Source organism: Symsagittifera roscoffensis, chromosome 3 (assembly GCF_963678635.1).
Source record: "Symsagittifera roscoffensis chromosome 3, txSymRosc1.1, whole genome shotgun sequence".
NCBI lineage: Eukaryota > Metazoa > Xenacoelomorpha > Acoela > Convolutidae > Symsagittifera > Symsagittifera roscoffensis.
The window spans coordinates 63,304,854-63,321,570 of NC_087064.1; the positions used below are offsets into that span (position 1 = coordinate 63,304,854).

A 16,717-nucleotide genomic window follows, 5' to 3' on the forward strand; every position below is an offset into this window, starting at 1 on the left:
TTTTTTTTATATCTCTTCATTTTAGTTTTAGTATTTGAAGATTTTTATGATATTTCTTCATTTTCATTTTAGAAAAGCTTTGAGTCGAGCTGTGATAAATTTTTGTGTTTATGATTTGATATTGAATTGACTGCAAAATTTTGTTAGAAAAACTATTTTTCGCATTTTTCTTGAAAAATTTCTTAGCTTGGTTCGTGTTTTTTGTCCAAAAGGCTTTTTTTTCATCTAAGAAGCTTTGTAGGCCGGCCCTATCGTTTTTTCGCAAAATTGAATTTAAAAATATGAATAATATTGCATTAATTTTTTCATTAAATTAAATGCTTTAAGTCTGGCCTATATTTTTGTATAAAAAGTACCGCGATGCTCGTCTTCGTCTCTTGGTTTTGCTTTTTTAACTGTTTGATTTGCCTAGAATTTTGATTACTGAGAAAATTCCCATTTTGTGTCCTTAAAGTTTTATTTTTCTTTCTCATTTTGGTAGAAGAAAACTCTGGGGTGGAGTGGAGCTTTGTTATATATTTTTTTTGTATTTATGAGTTGATATTTATTTGATTGCCAAACTTTGATCGGAAAAACATTTTTTCGGTATTTTCTGAAATGGTTTCTTTTCTTTAATTGAGTTTTTCAAATTGTAATTTTTCAGTAATTTTTTCATGCTTGAAGTCTGGCCTATATTTTTGTATAGAAAGTACTGCGAAACTCGGCATCATCTCTTGGTTTTTCTTTTAAATTGTTGGTTTTACCTAGAATTTTGCTTCCTAGCATTATTTTTAAATTCTGTGTTCTATAAATTTTGTTTCCCATTCTCCTTTTGTTCGAAGGAAACTTTGAGTGTAGCTTTGTTTTAATATTTTCTTTGTATGATTGGATATTTATTTGATTGCCACTTTTTATCAGAAAAACGATTTTTTGACTTTTTCTGAAATGGTTTCTCCGCTTCGTTCGAGGTTGTCGAATAAATATTTTTGTATCTAAAGAACATTGAAGATCAACCCAATCGTTGTTTAAAAAAATGAAAATTTTTGAAAAAAAAATCAAAGATGTTGCCTTGTTTACAGTATTTTCTATAGGCTTGCTTGGCTTTTGTATCTTAAATACTGCGTATCTTGTCTTCGTCTCCTGGTTTTGATTTTTGAATTGTCGGTTTTACCTAGAATTTTGCTTCGCATAAGTGTTTCCCCTTTTGTTTCCTAAAAACTTTGTTTTCTTTTTTCCTTTGTTTCAGTTTGTCAAATAACTATTTTTGAATCACTACTGGGTGGGTCCTAGTTAATACAGGTTAGTTTCAGCGGGACTTGAAACGTTTTGAAGTTTTGTTCGAAATCCTTCTTTTTCGGCTCAACTAGTGTCTGCTCGAAGATTGGCGGCTCTGTTTCCGCTTCGTAAAATTGTTCAGTTTCCAATTTGAATTTCTAACTCGAAGTCTTTGCGTAGAACGACTTTTCGATAAAAACAGATATAGAAAATGTTTCGGATTGGGTTTTTCATTTTTTTGGGACGCTTTGGAAATTTTTATCACTTTTCGCAAAATTAGTTTTCTCAGAAACCCTTTTACCGATTTCGAAAAAAGGGACAGTCTCAAGTATTGCAGATACCCACCGCAGATTCACAACACGCAAATACTCACCACGATATGGAATTAACTTCCTTGACAAGCAGTCCACCACATTTGATAGATTCTGGGAAATTGAAGATATTCCTTCAGCTCCTGAATCTCAACACTCATACAACGAGATGGAGTGTATCCGACTTTTCGATAGGACTACGACCTATGGCTCACATGAGCGAGCTATGGTGAGATTTGCCTATCAGCAAATCACAGGGGATCTACAAAACCACCCATGAATGGTTGCCCGATATTGGTCTTTCAGCGCGCAAACCTTTCCGACAAAACATTTCCAATGAAAAGAAGCTACGGCAGAATCGTGAAGTCAAGAACCAGTATAACAACTTCTCCCATGAGATGGCGGATACTGGCCATATTGAAAAGGTACCTGTGTGAGATCAATTCCGGCCACTCGAGAAGTACTTCATATGCCTCATCATGCAGTTTGGAAGTCGCATTCAACAGCAATAAAATGCAGGGGTGTTTTCAACGGATCAGCTCCAACTTCAAATGGAAAATCACTGAAAGATGTCTGCTGTTTGGTCCCAAGCAGCAGCCAGACCTCTTCAGCATCCTCTATTTGCACTATCTGGCGACATTACTAAGATAAACAGGCAAATAGAACTACACCCCATAGGCATAAGTCTACTTCAGCTCTACCGGAGAAGAGAAGATGATACAATTGAATACCGATTGAATCGCGCCATCTACGGCATAGGTTACTGTATTTATCACGCCATAAGTGTTTTGTCAGACGACGCCGACAAAACAGATGATGAACAGACACAGCTAGTAATTCGCTAGTCCTACGTGGATAACTACATCGGTGGTACAAATACTGAGGAACAAGCCATCCGAATCTGCCAGAGTATCACGGACACTCCGGACAAAGTCTGGTTGCAAATTTGGAAATGCGCAAGCAACAGCAAGGTTGTCATGAGCGATATTGACGACAAACTGAATGAAACTAAAGAATCATTCTTAGCAGAAATTGACAACAGCGTCACAAATATTGGTCTGAAGTGGCATCCAGTTTCTGACTGTTACCAGTAAAGGTGTATGAGTAAATTGGACTCAGTGAAGTTCATAGGCATGCACCATGCCACCGCAAACCTTATCTAGCCAACCAAAGTCTCGAGTGTTGATTTTGAAGTAATTCCTGTTGCTGCCGAAAAAGTTAAAAATGTGGCAAGTTCAGCCCACTAGATGACAAGGAAGCAGAAACCGCCGGCAACCAGAACCTGGTGCTTTCGGACCCCACAGATGCCGGATGAATCGCGTAGGTTTTTGCGGAGGATCAAACTATTTAGGAAATAAACTCTGGACGCTAGAAACATGCTGAAAAAGACAACAAAGAGCAACTAAACCTTGACATTCGCATTCAGCATGATTGCTCAAATACGATATCGCATCAACCAGAGTCAAAAAGTGTTTTTTTTAAAGTTTCGATATCAGTTTCACCCAAAAAGTGGGCAAGTTTGAGTAAAGTTTTCGGATTGAAAAAATCGTACTTTGAGAGCAAAGCGGCTTCCAGCACGCTGTACTCGCTTGCCCCATTGACAGAAATCATCCAGATGCCTCTTATAAGTATTTTTCACAACAATCAAGATGATTTCACAGGAGCCCTAATGTGGTCAACTTCGACAGAAATATTCAAAGTGAAAGTTTCAAAAATGGACCCCCTAATAAAAGTCAGAACGGGTTTCACCCATGCCCAAAGAAATTTCCGGACGAAAAATATCGAGAGATCCACCCAGAATTGTTCAAGTGGCACAAAACAAAAACAGGACTCCCCCCAGCATCCTCTGGTCAGCTGAAACACGCTAAGAAGAGAAGAAAGACATGTAGAAGGCCACCTGAAATGATAAAGAGCAGCGCATCAACTTCGAAAACATAAGTGCACCTACAATCACTCTCCGGATGATAGCAAGCAACATGGCGCAAGTTTTAATCCACTGGTACTTGTGTCCCCTGTAACGATAATGCCGAAGATTGTATTCCAAAAAACATGGGATGAAGAGTTGGAATGGGATGACAATGTTGGGGTACATATAACCCACCGATTCCAACACTTGATGGATAGCCTAGGTTTTTTGTCTTTTCTGGCTGTACCTCGGTACTTGACCAAGGATAGATTTCAGCCAGTCGATCTTCCACTCTTCTGCGATACATCGGAGATGGCTTATGGAGCAGCTATCTAAGTCAGAACCCACACTTCAGTGCCAGCTGCCAATTCACGACTTGCACCAAGGAAGACAGTTGCATTCCATGACTGAAGTTCTGCTGAATGGTTCTGGGCTGTAAATTCCGTAAATGTGTCTGGAATTCAATCAAAACTTCGCTTCAATCAAAACTTCAATCAAAATTGGTGGTAGATGTCAGCGCGTGGAGTGATTCAACATTAGCACTTGCTTGGATCAGATCAACTCCCAGCAGGTATTCTACTTTTGTGGCCAACCGCTTTACCAAAGTTCAACAGATGCTACCAGCCAACAAATGGAAACAGGTTCCGACTCATCAAAATCCAGGCGATCATACAACTCGACCATAAGCAGGAGCTGAACTACGTAATTTGCAACTTAGGTTGTGAGGACCCTCTTTTGGTTGCAGACAAATGAAAATTGTATTCCAGTACAAGCAACAATTCTCTCAAGTAAATGAAGAGAACAACGAGCTCAAACGGTCATTCGACGAAACCATCCTGGTCACTCAGGCAGCTGGTGGGGAGAAAACCATGCAAGCAGCAAAAGCAACCAAGACTAAAGGTCAGATAGACAAAGAGAGGAAAGTTCTTCGAGTTCGAACAATGGGATCTTTTGGTAAAGCTCTACGCATCGGAGCTTTAGTCGCAAAGTTCGCCCTGAAACTCCTGAAGAAATCAGCTTCAAAAGCGAGGCCTGAACCTTCTTGTACGAAACGTCAAGAGCAGCTTTTCGACGAAGAATTGAAAGCAGTCAGAAAGGACGAGACATTAGCCGGACATCAAACCTCCTTCAGCTGATGGTGATGATGAATTGCTAAAAGTTGGTGGACGACTCGCAGCAGCTGATTGCCTAAACGAGAAAGCAAAATTTCAGATGATCTCGCATCTCATTTCTCAAGAACTGTGATTCACCATAGTCACTTTGTTCAACTACACTGTGGATTGAATACCACTGTTGCTCACACTCGGCAGCAGTACTGGATCATACAAGTCAAAGCGATGGTGCGAGCAATGATAGGCAAGTGCATCACTTGCTTCAGGTTTCATAGTCGAGCAATGAACCAGCGGATGGGAGAATACCCTAGTGAGAGAGTCAACCCATCACCACCATTCTTCTACATTGGTATTGATTCAGCCGACTGATGTGCTACAAGGAAGTTGATCACTATACTCAAGTGCTACAGAGTAGTTTTCATCTTCTTTTCTACCAAACCAATCCACTTGGATTTTTCAAAAGCCTTGGACACTGAAAAATGCTTGAAGGTTATCAGAAGGTTCATTGCTCGACGATGATGCTCCAGGGTGATTTTTTTCCCGATAAGGGAACCAACTTAATCGGATCACTTAACGAGCTAATTCAAGTGAAGAAACTTCTACGAGATACAAAACCTCCCTGATCATGTTCGAGACCTAGGTATCATTTGGCCTTCTATAATTGCAAGGGCTCCAAGTTTCGAAGGGCTATAGGAAACGGCTGTTAGGTCAATGAAACTGCTATATCACAAGACAATAGGCAATGGAGGAAAACTCAGCTTGATGAGATGTACACAGTGCTTTGTCAGATAGAAGCTATACTCAACTCAAGACCGATTACAACTATCTCGGATGATGTCAAAGACAGTGCCACTCACTCCATCAATGCTGCGAAATGGTTTCAAGTCAAGTCAATTGCCCATTATTGCTGATCCTACCATTGATTAGCTCAATGATAAAAAAACGCCCGACAAAACGATTCAACTATCTGCAGAAACTGGCAGATTTTTGGAAGAAATGGACATTTGAGTGTCTAACCGCTACGCAACAACGCAATAAGAACCGTGTAGAAAAACAAAACCTGAAAAAAAGCGATCTAGAATACATAACTGATGATGATAACCCCCTTTATCATGGCCATTTGGAATCGTGGAAAAGATATATGCCGGAAACGAGAGTCTAGTGAGGGTAGCGCAAGTTAAAACAGGGAATGGTTGAAACAAGGAATGGCAAGCTTTTGCACAACCAATTTTAAGATTACGGAATATGCCGATGAAAGATAAAAGAATAAATTCATAAACAACAACAGATCAAAATTAAAATTCAAAAACAATTGTCAGTCAACTAGCTCCTTTCCAAATTCATCCTTCCGACATTTACAATAACTATACTTCCGAATCCTCCTTTTCTTCACCACAGGATCAGGAGCTGCATCCACCAACTCCAGCCGCCTGAGGGCCACCCGACAATCCCAGTTCACCTTCACCGCCTTCTTCGCAATCACCACCTTCCACGCAATCAAACCCGACAACTTCACTACACTCGCCTTCTTCATGCTACTTCCGAATTTCATAACCATCTGAAATGCGAAAAGATCGATCAAAGATCAACGGAGGGCGGCATTGTTGGAGGAAACAAAGCGCATTTTAAATGATAAGATCATTTGTTCTCATGTAAACTCAAATAAAAGCGCATGTTAATTTTCCCATAATTTATTTCATTTATCCGCAGTTTGTAGTAACTACATCATCATAATTCAATTTTTATACGATACTGTCGCTTTTCAGCTATGGCGAAGTATTCAAATACTTCTCTTCGATATTTTTTAATCCTTTTTTTCTTCGTTGCTTAGTGAAAATATATGTCGAATTTTGTTTTGATTTTTTCAGGTTGTTGTGAATGCGTATGTCGAGCTAGTTGGTAGGGATAGTAATAATAAAAACAATCATAATGTGGCATCGAGTACTAGCCGAATTGATCACAGCGTCTACACTGGCAATAGGGAGAGCGATTGGGAAGGCGTTCAGGGAGGAGTACACAGAAACTGCTCAGGCCTGGAAGAGTATCCAGCACCAAAGCAGAAGAGAAGCGGCCGAAGACGCAGAGACGAAAAGTGTGAGTGCCAGAACCGGAATCACAATTGCAGAGGCGGCTCAGATTCTGAATTTGAAGGAACCATACACATTTGAAAGCATAGAGAACAATTTTCGTTATCTTTTCGAGGTCAATTCCAAAGAGCAAGGAGCATCCAAGTATATTCAAGCGAAAGTTACTAATGCGAAAGAAAGATTAATAGAGGAGTTGCAATCAAAGAAGGATAAAACTGACTCTTAGCTGATGTTTTCACTTACAGAAACTTTTTTTGCATTTTTGTATAACAACGAGAAAACTTAATTGTTCAAAACTTCTCTTTGGCCGATCACATCCGTTTTAGGCATTTTGTTCCTATTTATGATCATGATGAATTTAAACAAATCTAAAAATTAAACAGTTTCTTGAGTATTTTATGTTGAATTGTATTTAAAATACATGGTTTAACTGACGTTAAAACAAAGGTATCCTTTCGTATCGATGGGTTTTGTAAGCTTCAAATGCCCGTGACCAGTTAACTTCAATTTCATAGCTCGATTAGTTTTACTGATATTCAGAGCGTCTTATCTGTTTTTAGATATATGAGTTCAGATCTTTTGAGTTTTGAAATTCAGTTCGAGTCATTACACCAAAAATGTAAATTTTATCGAGCGAACTATTCCAAGTTTAGATCCTTGAAGTATTTCAAGAATCTTTCCCACGAGATTTTTCAAAAGATTCACTCTTAGCAAGCTATCTTCAGAAGGAAATATCGTTTTAATTTGTATAGAATATCAAAGCCATAGCCCACTTTTCCGTAGGTTCAATGAATCGTTTTTTCAGCAAGGTTTTTAAGCAAGCTATTCATACAAGTTATTTATACATCAACTCGATTTAACTACTTTTTTGTTTCCTCAAGTTCCAATTCCTACTATGAATTTCTTCAACTATTGAAGTATCTGATTTTTTTTTAATTTTGGTTAACATCTTCGATTAGCTCAACCAAGTCATTCAAAATATAAATTTTTGTATGCTCGCTCAACTGAAAGCTTGTCGTTGTGTCTTCAAACTTTGGAATTTAAATTTGGAATTTAAATTTTTGGGTCAGCCATGCCATTGATGAAATTTTATTTGCTTTAAGTACAGTTAGACATCTTCAATCTTTTCGCTGTAAATTTTGGTATCTAAAAGCGATGAAACAACCATTCCGGGTCAGTTTTTGTGGATTGAAATTTTGAATTGAAGCATAATCCTATAGATTGCGATAGAGCAATTTTTTTTTCTAATACACTTAAATATTTTCCACAGAGCTGAAGCGATAAAACGTAGTGATCTTAGGTACATAACAATTTTAAAAGTTGTTTTGCAACGCATAAAAAATTCTTTAGCACGCTCTTCATTTTATCAAGCTAAACGGTTTAAAAGAAGATAGTGATTTGACTTTTTTGCCTAATTTTAATTGTAAACTATTTTTTTGATAAAATTTTGTAACTTCAATCGAGTACTTGCAATCCAGTGCTAGACTTTTTTTTCCCATCAACAACTTCGCCCACAGTATCTTCACTTCTAGAGGTTCACTTTTAGAGAATCTTTCATCTGAAATACTCAATGTCATGAAAGTTCAAATCAAAGTACTGTCACTTAGCTAGTAATTATTTCAAGCCCGTTTCAGATTGTAATTATCTTAATAAAAAATGTTTCTCCATTTTTTGGGTTCCTGGTTTTTCTAGTTTCTGTTGGTTAGTTTTTCGTTTTTTCAAACGCCATTTTCTTTATCTGTTAGAATTTTTTTGGTTTACTTTTTAGTCATGGGTTTTGTTCCAATTTGAACAGTTTTTACTGTAACTGAAACTTCACAAATTTGTAAATTGACCATGCCTGATTTTGAGTTTTTCTTTTATTTATTTATTTTTTTTTCAATTATTTAAACAGTTCTAGTTAATGCTATATCGACTTAGTCAACTTATTTTGCGTAATTTCGAGGGCAAAATATATCCGTTTCGACCCAAAACTTGTCCCATTTGTCGCCGCTTAGTAAATGATTTCCATTTCGTAAGAGCTGTTTTTGAACTTCATCTGATACAAAATGAAGTTTTTATGGCTGCATTTCATAATTTATAACAAATTTTTCCCAACAGAATTTTTCAAAAATTTTTTTAAAAATTTTTTTTAAAGTAATTTTTTCCTTTATAATTTTTGAGAGATTTTTTTCACTTCACTATTTTTTTGATTCACTGTTTTGTAGAGCAATGTGTTTTTGCATCGCAAGTGTTGCGAAGCTTCGCTTCACCTCTGTGTTCATAATGTTTCTTGAAAAAAAATTTTCAAAATTTAAAATTCATAGTCCTAAATATTTGAGGCTCATTTAATTGACTTCAATCATTTTGTTACAAATTTAGATCGCCAACAAACGTATGTTTCTAAGTACCGAAAAATTTTATTCGAATTGATTGAAAATTGTCGCAAGAACATTATTTTTCCTTTTTTGTCAGTCCTAATCTTTTAATGCAATATTTTCTTCGTATCGCAAGTGATACTGTGTCATATGGTTTTCACTGTGATTTGTTTTTAGTTCTAAGTTAAGAAAAAAATGCTTTTTTTCGGTTTCTTTGTTCACTGACATTTCTCCAACTTTCGATTAATTATGCTTTCAACTTGAATTGTTGTGTTCGATAAAAACGTTTTTCCATAGATTCCGTGTCTGAATAATAGTATTATGTTTTGCGAAAATTTAATTTTTATTTTATTTGAAATTTCAGAAATAGCTTGAAAAACTAGCCTTCAGAAATTTGTTTAATTGCTGTATACCTGTTCAGTTATGCTGCCTATTTTTTACATGGGGCGGTATATTTTAAGGTGCAAAACCATTATATGCTAAACTGCCTAGGTTGAGCAAAAATGCTTCTCTTACAGTTTTCCTAAATAGAAAAAGGCTTGTCTTGCAATTGAAAGTTGTAAGAAAATTTTACGATGAGCGTTTGTTCATGTTTGAAAGTTATATGACATGCATATTTTCCATAAAGTAAAAAATTATGATTTTTCGAACTCAACTAAAAATTTTTGCGTTTTTGTCTGAAAACACAATAAGCAAAGATTTTTGACGCAAGAAACCTTGATGGTTTAGGGGAAGAAATCTCACAGATACTCGGCGGTTGATTAAAAAATGTGTGAGATATGAATACACCCAGAATTTGAATCAAAACCTTGAATTTTTTATGACTGGAAAGTTTTTTGAGTGAAAAATTTAGTCATAAATTTTACTATTTAATAATCGCGGTCGTAGATTTTTGAAGATCTTACCAAAGAAAGGTTAAAAAATTTCAGTTTTGGTTTGTATGAAAATTCTCTGTCAATTTTGTTTCTTTTGTATTCAGCCTGCCCTGCACTATCTTATTGACAAAAACAAAAAAAGTCTTTGCTTTTTTTTCAAAAAAAGCGTATTTGAGCATGAAACTGGTATTGAGACAAAAAATTGACAAAAAAATTCCGTGAAATTTGGATTTTTGAATTTGTAAAAATGACTTATCATACAGTTTTTATGTGTTGAAATTATACGATAAACATTTTTTTCATAGACTCCGTGTCTGAAATTATGCCAATAATTTTAAATTATTTTCGAATGACATTCTATGCTCTGCTCGAGCTCATACTTGAAAAAAAAATATCTCTCAGCTTGAAATGAGGTTAAATCCGTTGATTTTTTATTGATAGTTTTTTTGAGTTTGTGGTTTTTGTCCTGTTTTTCGTCGGGTCTCTTATTGTTCTATGAAATACCTTAAATTTTTTGAATAAGGTTTTAAGTCGGTTTATTTGTTTAAGCATAGTTTTTTTTTGGTTTTGGAGAGTTTTAAGTTAAAAGGAAGGTTCAGTAATTTGTTAATTTACCAATTCTGATTATTTTGTTACTTTTTTTCGACTAACCAGTTTTGTCAAAATTTTTACTAATTTAAAATCGTGGGCTGATTTTTCTGAATATCTTACAAAATAATAGCTTTTAAAATTTCGATTTCGGATTTGCGTAAAAATTTTCTTTCAGTTTTGTTTCTTTTTGTATTCAGCCTGCACTATGTTGAAACAAAAAAATTCTATGCATTTTTTCCGAAAAGTGCTTTTTTGAGCATGAATCTGATGTGCGACTGAAAATTGACGAAAAAGTGACCTGAAATTTGGATTTTTTAAAATTTAAAATTAGCTTTTATAAATGGAAATTGTACGATAAACATTTGTTCAATACGCTCCCTGCCTGAATTTGTGCGATAAGCTTTTTTCCTTGTATGAAATTGTAAGACACTTTTTTTTCGTGTATGGAGGTCATTCCGGGTATTTACTTGTTTTCATTTGGGTTCGTAAACTCTTTGCCATAGGAGTGAAGTTGACAAGATCTGATTAGGAGAATTTGAATTTCACTACGAGGCCAAACTGTGCATTGTAAGCGGATTCCGCAACAGGCTAAAATCAGATTTGTCGCGGAATTCGCAGCCTTGCAACTTTTCTTTGATCTTCTTTGCTGGTTTGGATTCCACAAACAATTGTCTGAAACACTGTAGCGCTCAAAATTGCTCCAAAAATAGGCGAATTTGCGGAATCCGCAGCATTGTTTGTGGAATTTATTGTTTAAGGAAATTAGTAACTGAGTTATATCAGCATGAACAGCGAACATACGTAATAGTTTTTTCGACAGTTTCTGAGAAAGTACCAGCACAAAGAAATTTGAAGGTCGCCTCTCGTTTTCATTTTTGTCGTACAGTGGAGTGAGTGTTTCTTAAATTTAATACTCAATTGAGCACAGAAAAAGTGGATTTGTGAACATAAATGAAGTTGGATCAAGTTGCGGTCATGTCTAATTTTTAGTGTAGTTTGACGCACTAAATCCCGGGCGGCGCGAGGCATGAAATGAAGACTATCACGTACCATCTTCTCCAAGGTAGTTGTCTTATCTAGTAGAACTAATCAAGTTATGCTTCATAATTACCCTTTTGCAGGCGTTGGCTTTAAAGGTTAACCAACATATGTTTTAACCCACAATCTACGCGAATAGAGATAAGTCTTTCTTTTTCCACATTGGTTAGCGTGAAAACGAGAAAAGAACTGCTTATTTTCTTGCAACGTTTGTGACTTGTATTAAAACTCTTTTGCTCAGCTCTGCTCAATCACTGATCTCACCGTATTTATTTTTTTTAACCGTCCTTATTTTTTCGCCATCTTCGAACAATATTCCCTCCCCAAATCTATCCTTCCTCCACAAAATTAAAGGAAAGTGAAAAAGCAGCTCACGTGGCGCAATGGAAAGGAAAAACAGTATCTTTCTGAGGACCTGTGTGTGTGTGTGGGTCTGTGTGTATTTGTAGGTGTGTATTTTTGTTTCAGCAAACCTCTGTGCGACAAAAACACAACTTGTCCGGTTAAACATTTTACAGTAAGCTTTTTCATACCAATCAATTCAAATTGAACAAAACTGCTCGTATCAGGGCGAAGCCCTGAATGTTCCGACTACTTTTTAAGGCCTATAGAGCAGTAATAACATGAAAAAGAAAATAACTGTAATAATCAGTGGCGTGCGCAGAAATTTTTCTTGGGGGGGGGGGTGGTTTTTCAAAAAAAAAAAATTGCCGACCTTTTTTATTTTATTTTTTGGTCGAGCAATTTCATTTTGAGCTCTACTATATGGACCCTACTTTGTCAAAAAATGCCTCCTTGTAACAAATCAATTATGGCAAATAAGCGTCCTTCAACCAATTCGGAACGATTTCTAAGACGGATTATCCTCCGCTTACGCGGTAATAGCGCGAAACGTATCGGTCGAAACGAATCAGTCCTAAATATACCAAAATGGCAATATTTAAACCCCCATAATTTTACGAAGAATGATTGCAGGTGAAGTATCTTTTCGAATTTAAGCTCAGTACAACAATATCTTTTGAATGATATAAAAGTTCCGTCAAAAATGGCTAGTTGAAAAGTCAAAATTTGTCTGAAGAAAAAAAACCACCCGAGCACAAATATTCTTACTTTCGTTACGAAATTCGGAACAACAACAAGTAAAATTGAGAAATGACCAGAAGCCTAAAATACTATTCGCGTTTAGATTCGTGTTAGGATACTGCACATAACCAGTCGAGTCTCAGATTTTTTCTGAACAGGTACACGTTATAATCTGTTTTTTTTCTGGTTCTTGCCTGAGAATAGTTTTCGTCTATTTTGATCTCTAAAACATGTCCGTCATTAGACTTATGAGAAAGGAATTAGTTTTGGTCGAGTCAAGAATTAAGCGGTTGAAGAAGTTACCAAGTGGTGGCTTGTTCTTTCTTCTTTTTGTCGATGGAAGAAGTGGCCGTGATGTGATTCTCTGCTGGTTGATAGATATAGAAATGATAGGAACACCTGCACGGACCAGAGAGCCTCTTGGACGTGTCATTAATTTTTTATCAGTCGCCCCGCCGGCTGCCGCTGGATGCCAATTACAGTCCATAGCCTAACCAAAGTACTGTTTGCCGTACAATTTAATGCGTGGTTGTGTACCGCCGATTCAACCATAAATCACAAGATAAATTTAGTGGAGTGTACCAAAAATTTAAAATTTGAATTAACAATCCCGAGACAAATACCAAAAGATGAAGGAAAATTCCTCTGCAGATCTCAATCCATGTCTGCTCATAGTTAGTGGATACCAAACTTGTGGGTAATTGTTTTTGCCTGCATCTGTTGTTAAAGTTGGGCTTGCCGAACGATTCGTATAATTTCATGTGGTCTTATGAAAATAGGCAATGCCGGCACAGTTCATGGAGTAAGTACTACTGTTGTTATCCCTCGCATTTTATCATTCAAAGTTACTACAAACACACCCACACACACATTTGTTTGCCGCCAGTGCGAGCAACTGCAGTTGCTTGTTGATGATGTAGGATTGATTGCGGATTTGCATTTGTGAATTTTAATTGCATAATTTACATCAAATCTCATTCTATGTCACAGCAGTCAGGCAGTCAGTCAGTCTGTGGAGGTCAAACAGGTAAGAAGTATCCGCTTATCTTCTGCCAAATAAGACTGCCCCAAAACACTACTTCAAAGTGCTTTTAAATGCTGCCTTTTCTTCTTATAAGAATCCCAAGTGCGCACAAATATTAAAAATTTGGGTCTGGTGCAAACATCCGGTGTGTCCATACATCCGAACTTATATCATAATTACGTAATAATGTAAGACTTAAAAATTTCACAAGTAAAACAGGGACCAATTAACAGTTTCCAATATAGCAAATAAATAAGTTCTATAAGTTCTGCGTGTTAATACGTTTAATTCTTAGCACTTTCCAAATTGCATCTCCCATTTAAGTGTGCTGCGTTTTATTACTAAACAAGGCGGCAAAAGTCTTTTGTACCAGAATTACCTTTGTAAGAAAAACAAAACAACAATAATATTCCAGAAAATTAAAAATTACGAAGTGCCATGATCCGAAAAGACCAGATCTGCTGCCCCAATCCCACAAAATATTAACTCCCCATAGTTTTTTCGGACAGACTAGAAATGGTGAACTCTTTTAACTGCATCAAGACAATGATATTGGAGTTATCATTATTGCGCTATCTCCGCTCTGGCATAATTGTTTAAATCATTCATAATTATTTGTGACGGAACTTTTCGAACCGTGCCAAAACCAGATGCTCAGATCTTTATTTTTGTCAAGTTACGGCCAAAGTTTTCCGATAATGTTGGCTTTTTAGTGGGAAAAACGCAAAATCACTATTCATACTTTTGACAATTATGCTTGCAATTAGCAAGTGTTATTGAATCGGAATATAGATTTTTTTCTAGTTAACAACTAATTCAACAAATTCAAATGAATCAGTTATGCTGACATGCTCACTTTCATGTAACTTCAAATTTAGCTACTGGGTACTAATCACACTTGTGTATGCATATTTACAGAGTTCTGCTAATAGTTTTCTGCTGACAATTTTTCGGCTTCATGAAAATTTGAATTAAGCTTTGTCAGTTTAGTTTCCAAATGATCCAGTTCCTGTTTGATAAAAACAGGTATAATTAAAATGTATGGATTCGGGTTTTCCTCCCTTTCCCCTGTATGCCTGTATAATCCCCTAGCCTATCTTTCACTTTTACTTCACTTTCTACATACTTCGAAAAATGTGTGGGAGAAATTTTTGACCCATATTTGGTTTTAACATTTTCTTAAAAACTAACCTCCCAAATTTGAGATTATTGGCCCTCGGAAAGATCAAAACTTTAATTTTTGGACCGCTATTTCAATTTTTTTGATTTTTAATCTGAGTTCATGGGATCAATGGAGAGAACAGGTTACGTGAAGCCGAGCTGTTCTACCCAATTTGTTGATATAAAAATGGCCCTCGGAATAGTCAAATTTTTGAATTTTTGACCGGTTTTTGAAACTTTTTGGCTTTTCTCGAACGCTACCTCCTTAATCTGAGATTTTGATTTCACTCAAAAAAGCGGGTTGTAAAATGCTCCCCTGCTTACATGGCTTTGCCTAAACTTTGTAAACGAAAAGGTATGACTCTAGGAAAAGCCAAAAAATTGAATTTTACCGTTTTTGAAACTTTTCGGCTTCACTCAAAAAATACCCTCCCAACTCTGAAAATTTTAGTTCAATAGAGAGAACGAGTCGTGGGAAGCTTCCCTAGAATTAGCAGCTACGCCAAAATGTGTTTACACCAGAAGTTACGGTCTTCGGGGTTGTCAAGTTTTCGATTTTTTGACCGTTTTTTATAAAAACTTTTTGACTTAAGTTCTCGAAAACTACCCTACCAAATCTGAGGTGGCAAAAATAAGTTGTCATAATTGCTTTTACCTCATTTAACTTTTGAACCTATTTCGCGCTTTCTGATTTTTAAGAATTTGTTATTTCAGTTATTTTCAAATTAATAATTTTTGATTTATTTTTTAGTTGAAAACAAGCCATCAAATTGTAAATTGTGCATTTTTTGCTTCAATTTCTTATATTGCCTGTTTTCGCATCAGTACGTTCTTAGAAGATAACAAACGAGTACTTCTAGCTTCTGCCTTCTTCTTATCTACTCTGCATACGCTACTGATATATCTATCGTGGTATGTTTTTTGACTTAGGTTTCAGCTCATTGGATGTCGTCTTCATTTGTGTCGGCTTATTCATCTTTTTTTCCCAAAATTGAATTACTTTTGAGATAGATAAGACTTTGACACCAATTTTTGTCTGCCAAAGTTCAACCCCACTAGGACCTCGGAGGAAAACTTAAAAAATAGAAACACGCAAAAAATGCTTTTTTTTGTTTTTTAATTTATCGTTTCTCCACTTCCTTCATCAATAGTAACATTGTTCGATGTTTTGTTTGCTATTTTCAGCGTTATGGTGCACTCATCCCATAATTGTTGTATCGCAAGTGGTGCGAAGCTCAGCCTCACCTCTGTCTTGAAGTAAATTGTTTGGAAAAACTTCACACAATGCCTTAAACCCCGAATTTATTTTTTCTGATTTTGGAACGTGTTTTTGGCCGCTGTTAAAATTTGCTTACTACAACGTACGCATGTTGGTTGCTTTTTCTATTGTACTCAGAAGAACCACAAAATTGTTTAGTCTTGTTTATATGCCGACAATGTTCACGTATTTGTTGGATTATGTACATCATCATTAAATTTTTGGTGTCCCTGTCTAAATATGGAATGTATTCAACCGGCCGGAAGCATTACGGACACCAATGATTTACAACAACAGTTAGAAACGGCAACTTGGGCGCACAAAACCAACTCGGATTGCAAACCCAAGAACTATTACAAAAACGGCTATTCAGACGCATTCGGAACGACCACCTTCGCAAAAGAAGATATTCAGAGATTGAACGGAGAACTGAGACAAGTAAAAGACTCAGTTTAATCTGGTGTTCTTGGTATTCTTATTTTTGGTTCAGTGTTGGGCAAGGTTGCCGTAGTTTATAATTGAAAGTCGGCCAATACAGCATCGTTTAAGCGAACAGTAGAAATCGGATGTTTGCCCTGCTTTTTTTAGTAAAGCTGGTTTTTGGATTCTTGCAGCATTTTTTTTTGCTTTTTCGCATGTTTGACATATCGGAGCTTTGCA

The 16,717-nt window shown here is 36.2% G+C and overlaps 3 protein-coding genes across 5 annotated transcripts in view; 2 read left to right on the top strand and 1 right to left on the bottom strand.

Annotated features, from left to right (window-relative positions):
- LOC134842484 (calcium-binding protein 39-like) overlaps positions 1-16,717 on the bottom strand; it is a 477,223-nt gene that overhangs the window by 230,535 nt on the left and 229,971 nt on the right. The gene's annotated exons all lie outside the window — the stretch shown is intronic.
- Positions 6,513-6,896, top strand: LOC134841784 (mitochondrial import inner membrane translocase subunit Tim16-like). The gene has a single exon (XM_063857822.1). The coding sequence runs from the start codon at positions 6,513-6,515 to the stop codon at positions 6,894-6,896; it is 384 nt and encodes a 127-aa protein (XP_063713892.1).
- The window catches only part of LOC134842456 (uncharacterized), a 47,544-nt gene continuing 43,910 nt past the window's right edge, over positions 13,084-16,717 (top strand). For 2 of the 3 annotated variants that reach the window (XM_063858801.1, XM_063858802.1), the window contains exon 1: positions 13,084-13,641. The gene's annotated coding sequence lies outside the window, so the exon portion shown is untranslated. The remainder of the gene's footprint in view (positions 13,642-16,717) is intronic. The other variant, XM_063858803.1, reaches the window with a different exon arrangement.

What these genes read in the sequence shown, in the direction of transcription:
- LOC134841784 (XM_063857822.1), top strand. Translation starts at nt 6,513, where the DNA reads ATGTGGCATCGAGTACTAGCCGAATTGATCACAGCGTCTACACTGGCA.